At 37.3% G+C, this 9,216-nt stretch overlaps 1 protein-coding gene across 1 annotated transcript; it reads right to left on the reverse strand.

Annotated features, from left to right (window-relative positions):
- Positions 1-5,923: 5,923 nt before the first annotated feature.
- LOC121397324 (olfactory receptor 11-like) lies at positions 5,924-6,883 on the reverse strand. The gene has a single exon (XM_041573958.1). It carries the CDS (start codon positions 6,881-6,883, stop codon positions 5,924-5,926), a length of 960 nt encoding a protein of 319 aa, XP_041429892.1.
- Positions 6,884-9,216: the final 2,333 nt, after the last annotated feature.

A 9,216-nucleotide genomic window follows, 5' to 3' on the forward strand; every position in this document is an offset into this window, starting at 1 on the left:
TATATGGAAGGGAAGCTTTTCCTTTAACCTTCTTTCTTTTCTTGAGCTTGAAAGTTAACTTGCTCTTTAAGTATCGTCCCTTCTCTTCAGATGGAGGGTTAATTTTACCTTGTAACCCTCTTCCATCTCAGAAGGAGCATTAATTTGTCTTTTAACATTCTACCGTTTGTTCAAGAGGAGGGCTTCTCTTTCCTCTTTCCTTTAGGCCTTACTATCCTTATTTTATTGTTGATCCTAAGGATCTTGCTGTATGGTTAACCAACAAACATGCTCCTTGCACTTCAGTTTCAACTGTGTTCACCCAGCTTGCATGATGAGTAGTGATGAGCAAAATTTTTCTTCAAGTTTCACAGCAAAAAATGACGCCTATAAACTCTGAGTGAAAAAAAATTGTCATGCGTCAAAAATTTGTTGCACAATTTGTCATGTGTCAAAAACATTTTTGTCGCCCAACATTTTAATGCATTTTGGTGAATTTTCACCGGTATGCAAATTTTTTGGCAACACAATTGGGTCAAATTCGCCCATCACTTCATGAGAGCATGCATTGACATTGATGGTCCGGAAACACCATGCTGGACATGGCGGTAATTCCAGAGTTACTCTAGTAGGTTGCAAAAATAGCCACTACTGACTTGTAACAAGCAAATCACACTTTAATGCCATTATTATGCTGCACACACTAGTGTACCAGAAGTGATGGCACCCCTGCTCTGAAAATGAGGTAAATAGTGGGTGTTTTGGCGCATTGTGCACAAATGTGATAGATGCAATTTAACATTAGGGTTTTCTTCATAAATCCTTCATAAAATAGCAACATTTTTTGCCAAGTTTTGCAGCGAAAATGATGCTCATAGACTCTAATGGGTGAAAAAATTTGTTGCGCGTCAAGAAATTTGTCTCTCAATTTGTCGGGCATCGAAAAAAATGTCACCCATAGACTTCAATGCATTTTGCGTATTTTTGCAGTTTCGTAAATTTTTGGCGAAGTGAAACAGGTCAGTTTCCCCCATGACTACTTAATATCACTCATTTATGAACCTCTCAATGTAGTTAAACTCATGTACTGTATGTTTGCAACAGTCAGTCGTGCTGAAAAAAAGCCAATTTATTAAAGGAACACAAATCAAAAGACGCTCCTTGCACTTTCAGATAGTTTCGCTCGGTGCATCCCACTTCACTTGTAAATTGAGTGCAGGGCACCTTTTGAAGCAAAGGAAACATAGAGGTACTGTCACTTTGGAAGGTGGTTCTCAGAGCAGCCTGCATTGATAGATGGAGCACATATGGAGGCCTATTTATCAAAGGTCAGATTTTATTGGTTTTTAGAGGGTTTTGAAACCACAACAAACTCTCAAACTACGGATGTCATGACATTTATTAAAAAATCCAAATAAAAAAAAGTACAAATGGAAAATTATGCTGCACGATGCGCTAAAAAATACTAGTTAGTACATTGAAAACCTCTTGAAATTCCTAGTGAAAAAATTTGAAAACCTCTAAAAGTCTGACGTGTTGCAATAGGATCAGTGCAGCTCCCATTGATGTCTATAGGACCTCGACAACTTTTACCTGAGGAAGTTTTGTATTGGTGGTTTTAACACATCTCAAATATTCAGGGGTACTCTTAGGGGAGCATCTGCTCCAGCCTGAGGGGGCAAAGTAGCAAGTGTGAGGAGTGCAATAGTGGATTTCCTGCTAAAGTGCAACCTTAGGCAAAGTTTGCCAGTTGCCTCATGGCAAAAATCGCACTGGATACTCCATCTTAATACTGTGCAAGGATATTTTTATATTAGAAATCCAATGCCAGAACTTATGTAGAAGCATCTGTATTTTTTTAAAGTAATAATACAATAGTTATGGATGTGTAGCTTGAACAATATTGAGTTAGAAATATTCATATTATAGGTAATGTATTCAGAGTTAAATGGTTTGTTATGGCAAATGAAGCATTATTTTAGTAACAGGCCTTTAGAAAAGTACCATTGTTGGCTTGTGCCCGTTTGAAGAATATAGTGTCGACTTTATCTCTTTAGAGTACTGTAAAATTGGACTTCTTTAGAAGACATTGGGAGGTGTATTTTAAAAATTCAAGCTATTTTAAAGTTTCCAATAGAATGTAATTCTAGTGCAAATTAGTTATTTCACACAATTTTGGGGGGGGGTATTTATTAAAACTCAAGTTTATCTTATTTTTTAATTAAAACAAAGTCGACCTAACTCTCATCCACAAATTTGACTAATTTTTCAATCATTCTTTTTGAAAAAGTTGGTGCGAAAAAAAGTTGTGACAATTCAAATAATACGACTTTTTTGAATTGACGCTTCATAAATCCATCTTTATCAAATTATTGCCACAAAAACTCAAAATGATCAGATTAACGGAGGAAAACCCAAGTGGAACATGATATCAAGAAACAACTTCAGGGACATCTGCCATTGACTTCTACATGACCTCAGTTTGAGATGAAATATTTTCGAATTTTTAGCAGCTTTGGGGTATAATAAATATCCCAATATCCAGAAAGCGGCAAATTATAGGAAGGCCATCTCCTATAGACTTCATTTTAAGAAAGTAATTAGAATACTTTGAAATCACTTTCTATTTGTCTGTAATAATAAAGCAGTACCTTGTTAGTAACTAAGCTGCATAGAATCCATATTGGTGGCAAAACAATTGGATTTAATGTGTAAATGTTTCTTAGTAGACTTAGGGGCAGATTTATCAAGGGTCGAAGTGAATTAGAGGGAAAAATATTTGAAATTCAAAGTAATTTTTTGGATACTTCGACCATCAAATAGGATACTACGACTTCGAATTTACTTTGACTTTGAAGTAAAAAACCGTTCGAATATTCGACCATTCGATAATCGAAGTACTGAAAATCGAAACCTCTTAAAATATGCATAGCTAAAAAAAAAAGTTCAACAGAATCAGTGCAGTTCCCTTTGACTTCTATGATACATTAACTGCTTTTACTTTAAATAGTTTTGGAATAGTTTTTCGTATTATTTACACTTAATAGATTATATGATTAGATTAAATTAATTAGATTAAGATAGATTAGATGAATAAAAACACAAAGGGGGTTATTTACTAAACTCCGAATGCAAAAAAAATAGTCATCAGACTTTTAAAAAATCTGAAATTTTTCGGAATGTATTAAGCCCTGAGGATGGAAAAGTCCAAATCTGAAAATCCGGCATCTCAGACCTGTCGAGGTTGCATATAAGTCAATGGGAGAAGTCCAAAAGATTTTTTGATGTGCGCTGGGTTTCGTGCAATACCCCGAAGTTTTCAGAGTTATTAGGTGAAAATTCCGAAAAAATTGTGAAATTCGTGAAAATCGGATGAAAAAATCTGAAAAAATCTTGAAAATTTGATTTTTTCCCTGCAAAGCAAATTTTCAGGAAATTGTAATAATAAATAAGCTTAAAAAACCCAAACGGATTTGATCGGAGTTTGTAGCAAAAAATATTGAGATAAATTTGGACTTTGATAAATAACCCCCAAAGTGTTACATACTTCAATACTCACAAACCCTTTCAACACAATGTCACACCACCCCCTCCTTATTGTGATTGGTCAAGGCAACTGCTGGACGAAAATGGGTTTGACTTGTCTTGGAATTACAGTGTAGTCAATAAAGTTCAAAGAAGAAAAAAGTTCTTAAACAGGTTCTAGGTGTAAAAGTTCATAGAAACTCATGTATCCAATAATCCACAAACACTTGACCTTGGCACTGCCACCAGGTCTGTCTTGGGCTTTAACAATTAGTATGTATAACCATAAGAAACAGTAATAAATACGCTGTCCAAATTGTATTTTAATGGTACTCTTACTATAATGCCCTTTTTGTGATGAATAATTTTCAAGACATTTTGAAAGATTTTTTTCCACAAAATTCTAGAGCGGCAAAATTATTTGGAGAAAGAGTTTTACAGACTGGTCCAGGTTCAAAGAAACAGTGTGATGCAAATGGCAGTACTAGGAGTTTCTGCCAGCATTAATTAATGCATAATAGATCATGCAATAGATGCAAAATGTACATCTATGATGATGTAAGTAGAAGCCTAGACATTGGGGTGGCAGTGGAAGTGATCTACTTACATGCTAAAGCATTTGAGACATTATCACACATAATGACAAGTAAGTGCTATTCAAATTTTGATTGTTAAGACTTTCTTTGATCTGATGCTTTGTAGTAAAAAAAGAAATTCCCACAATTCCGTGCTCCTGCACCAAGACAAAGGGGCAAATTCACTCAGCGCCGAAGCGCCTAACACTAGCATCAATTCGCTAGCGTTGGGCTTTTCGTTACTTCGCAAATTCACTAAAGGATGCTGGCGTAACTTCGCTAGTGTAACTTCCCACCCTTACGCCTGGCGAATTTGCGCAACGGACCTAACTACACAAAAACACGCGCATTGTTCTGAACACTACCTTTTAGCTAGACTTCCTTCGCCACCTCAGACCAGGCGAAGCGCAATAGAGTAGATAGGGATTGCTTCAAAAAAAGTTAAAATTTTTCTAAGTCCCAAAAAAACGCTGGCGTTTTTTCTATATTATGGGTGATAGGCTGAAAAAGATCGAAAATTGTTTTGGGGCTCCCCTCCTTCCCCCCTACATTTCCTAACTCAACTCAACTATACAGTGGGCACATGTGTAGGGCAAAATAAAAATTTTATTTGATGTTTTGAAGGTTTCCCAGGCATTTGTAGTGCTGCTACATATTCCTCCATTGAAATTTGAATTTGGCGTCGTATGCAAATTAACCATCGCTAGCGTAACTTCGCTTTGCTTAGCGAATCAACGCTAGCGCAACTTCGCAACCTTACGCTACCCCTGAGCGCAACTTCGGATTTTAGTGAATTTGTGGAGCGTTGGCGAAAATACGCCTGGCGAAGTGCGGCGAAGTGCAGCAAAGCGGACGCCAGCGCAACTACGATTCTTAGTGAATGTCCCACAAAGAGTCTGCACAGTTGTTGGAACCAGAAAGCAGCGCATGCACATTTAAAACTGCTCTTGAGCACGTTTCCGTAGAAAGTCCAAGGAGCAGTCACCCACAGATCAGCTGTAGCCCTTCCACCTTAATGCACGCACCAATAGCAACTCAGCCCAGGCGGAGGAACAACTTTGGCACATGCACTTTCAGTTCGCTTGCGCCATCATGCATACGTCACGGGAAAAAACACGGTGGCGCAGAAAAAGGAGAAGTATATTACACTTCAGGAGGTCAATACTGAGAAAGGAAGGTTTCTTTGACAAATTATTACATTGATCCACACACAGGTGCATCGTATCAACATTACTAAAAGCCTTTCCTTTGTCTTAAGGAATATTGGCCTGAAACATAGTGGGGGTCATTTATCAACACTGAGCAAATTTGCCCATGGGCAGTAACCCACGACAACCAATGAGATTGCTGCATTCATTATTCTACTTGCAGCTGGCTTTAAAAAGCTAATCAGTGATTGGTTGTTATAGGTAACTGCCCATGGGCAAATGTGCCTATTGTTGATAAATGAGCCCAAGTATGTATACTTGGACAGATAACTGGCTGAAGGATAGATTACAAAGAGTGGTATTAAATGGAAAATGTTCTCATTGGACCACGGTTGATAGTGGCGTACCACAGGGGTCTGTACTTGGCTCTTAGCTTTAATTTGTTTTTAATGACCTAACAGTGGGCTTTGTAAGTACTGTCTCTATTTTAGCTAATGATACTAAATCGCGCAGAACTATTAGTTCCATGCAGGATGTTGCTCGCTTTGTATCTATGGAAACATGTCCTATGTACTCTATGTACTCATTTAAAAAGCACTTGCTTCCAGGATCTGACTGAATTCTGCACCTCACGGGCACATAAAACAAAAAGGTGCAAGTGCAGGACAGTCCTATCCTTACCAGGCAGGCAATTTGTCACATGTTTTTAAAACCAACACATTTTATGAGATTTGATTTTGTATAAAATTGGCAACGTTTTAACATCCTTAGGTTTATTAGGGCTCTCTTTATTTCCTTGTTTCTGAAGGTATAAATAAATGGATTCAAAAGAGGGGTGATGACAGTATATATTAGGGCAAAGAACCTGTCATAATGGGAACCCTTTGGCACGGCATAGACAATGATGGTTGTTATATAAAACAATCCTGCTACAGTGAGATGGGAAGAGCAGGTGGAGAAGGCTTTTTGTTTAGATTCAGCACTTTTAATCTTTGAAATGATGATAATGATATAGATGTAAAGTCCAACCGTCATAGTAAAAGGGAGTCCAATTGCAAAGATTGCGCTTGTGTTCAGAACCATCTCGCTTATATAAATGCTGGAACAAGCCAAGGACTGTAGCGCAACAAAGTCACAAAAGAAATGGTGGACTTCATTACGACCACAGAATTGTAGTTTAGCCGTCAAAACTGTGGGAGTCAATGCAATGATAATCCCTACAATGAATGGTAAAAGTGCAAGTTGCACACAGACCCGTTGGGTCATGATAGAAACATATTGCAGGGGCTTGTTAATAGCCAGGACTCTGTCAAAAGCCATGACTGCAAGTAGGTAACATTCTGCTGTTCCTGCAATACCAGCTACAAACAATTGTAGGAAACATCCATGGAACGATATGCCCCTCTTAGCTGCAATGAGGCTGGCTAAAAGATTGGGAATTATTAAAAACACTGTTATTATTTCCAAAATTGATAATGTGCTAATAAAGAAGTACATTGGGGTGTGAAGTGAAGGCTCAGCCCTAACTATAACAATGATGACAATGTTTCCAAACAAACATATGAGAAAGGCATTAAAAATAACAAAGAATAGAGGAATCTGCAGCTGATATAAATCTGCAAAAGCCAATAAAATAAACTCTTCCACTGTGGTCATATTGATTTTATTCATCAGGCTTCCAAACGGTATCTGTAAGATGAACACATGAAACCTTTGAATTCAATTTCTTCATGTGCAATTGAACACCAAGTAACTAGTACCCACTATTTACACACACTTACGGCTTATTTTACAATATACTGTAGTAGATAGTAGTTTGGGCCTTTTTTTGATCCAAGCCACCTATTGAATGTACTGTATATATTTTGCAGCAAATATCAGATATATCAGCACCTTACCTGGCCTTGAATAAAGTGTGAGTGAGTCAGAGAAAAAGTCATTTTGATGCAGGCTTTGTTAACTTGACATTTCATACCAAATACTCAATGAGGCATTAATAACTTATCTTTAACTATTCGGTCAGCAGGCAGGATTGTAGTGGCGCATGCACAGTAGTAACCCATCCACCATATTTATCACGGCTACTAAAGAGCACCGGTTAAAAGTTCTGACACTTGCCACTACCGGAGAAGACCCATTATGGGGGGAAGTTTAATTAAGTTGTGCTAAATGGAAGTATTCTTTCGCCTAACTGGTGAACAAAAGGCTTTCATTGTCCTTTAATGTAGTATTAAAATTTGATTTACATTAAAAGGTGATAGTATTTCTGTAAATCTGTAGTAAGAATAGCAACAGGTTTATATGCCAAAACAATAGAATACATGCACCGTGTTATGAAGAACTTGAAGCCCTGTCTCCCTCTGTGTTCACTTGCCCTGTTGTGAGAGACTGAGATAATCAGTTTCAATGTGCCCCCTCTGTCATTTGAAACATTAGCATTATCTGGCTTGCCTCAGAAAGACTTAGGGGGTTATTTACTAACCTCTGTTTGCGCTTTTTGGGGCAAAACACAAATATTTTGGTTTTTGTTTTGAATTTTTTTTTTTTGGAATTAGCCCGAATATCCGACCTTTTCTGGCTGTACAAGCAAATCTAGCTTTTTGGGAAAAAGCCCAAAAAAAGCAGAGCAATTCAGGAGAAACCTCTGAAAAAATCATGCAATTCGGGGTTTTGATCGATTTTATGGCGTTTTTACCCAAACCAGTTAAATTGAGATTTTTTTTATAATAAATAAGGTCAAATTGGGTATAAGAGTTTGGTGGTTTTATTATTATAAAAATTTGATACATTTGGATTTTAGTAAATAACCTTCTTAAAGTCCAGAATGTATTAGTAACTGACAGAGCCACCATTGGACACCTTGGCAAAACATCCATATAAAGTAAATGGGGCACAATCCCAACATAACAAATATTTGAGGATGATTGGATTTCAATTTGGGCCAATGCCAGGAAAATGGTTACTTGCACTTCAGCAGAAGGAAACCATCAATAAAGTATTTGTGTTCTGGTACCACACACCTGAAAAGCTACACAAACCTTTCCTGATACCTGTTGGAGGGGTTGCAAAGCCCTGGGCTCTCTTCTTGTCCTGCCCCCACAATGCAACATTTTTCAAAATGCTTAATTACTAACCATCTTAAAAACCCACTCTATAGCTAAGAATATGCTTAATTTTCTTGTAGGTAGACCATTCCAGAGTTCTCCAAACAGTTCAGATCCTAGCAACCCATGTCCTCACTGCCACTCACCTGTCTATAGCGGCTATATGGAAAACTCCAGACTCCCCAAATTTACATGGTAAACAGCTATAGGGTGTTTGAGGGGAGAATAGCATCCCTATAACATAAGACCTCTAGATATTTGATGATTTGGTCTATTTGGGAGCTCATGGGCCATTTTTCTTAAGCTACTGAACTATTTTTCAGTTGCAGGAAACATACCCTCTGTTGTTTTCTTATAAGCTTACTTCCTACTCTTGTTCTTTTTGTTTTTTTTTTCTTCTAGTTCACGTAAAAATTTACATGAACCATCTGTCACCACAACAACTTTATAAGCTTCCTAGGCTGATGGCTACTACTATATGTGTGTAATGCAAAAATTATTGAAATAACAATTCACTTCACTTACTTAAATGTGTGCAACAAATGGTGCCTGCTTCTTTGACAACTTATCTTTGACAGTAGTTGATTTATATTAAATAAATACTGTATTTACATCTAATACTGCTCAGTAGGGATTTTGCAGCTTCAGCCACAAGGGAAGAAAGCTGATCATTTGAGAATTCTTTTATTGAGCAATTTATTTAATGGACATGTAAGAAGGAAAAATAGATAATGCAAGTGCACCATTTAGTGCTCATTCTGTGTCTTCCAAATAATAAAACAGTCCTGACCAGTCCATTAGTTAAAAGACATGTAAAGCCTACATTTTCCTACCATGTATGTAAGTTGGGCATACCTTCCCCACCCAAGCCACATCATTTGTACT

This window comes from Xenopus laevis, chromosome 8L, assembly GCF_017654675.1.
Source record: "Xenopus laevis strain J_2021 chromosome 8L, Xenopus_laevis_v10.1, whole genome shotgun sequence".
NCBI lineage: Eukaryota > Metazoa > Chordata > Amphibia > Anura > Pipidae > Xenopus > Xenopus laevis.

Excerpts from the sequence above, each read along its gene's own strand:
- LOC121397324 (XM_041573958.1), bottom strand. The coding sequence starts at position 6,883 with ATGACCACAGTGGAAGAGTTTATTTTATTGGCTTTTGCAGATTTATAT.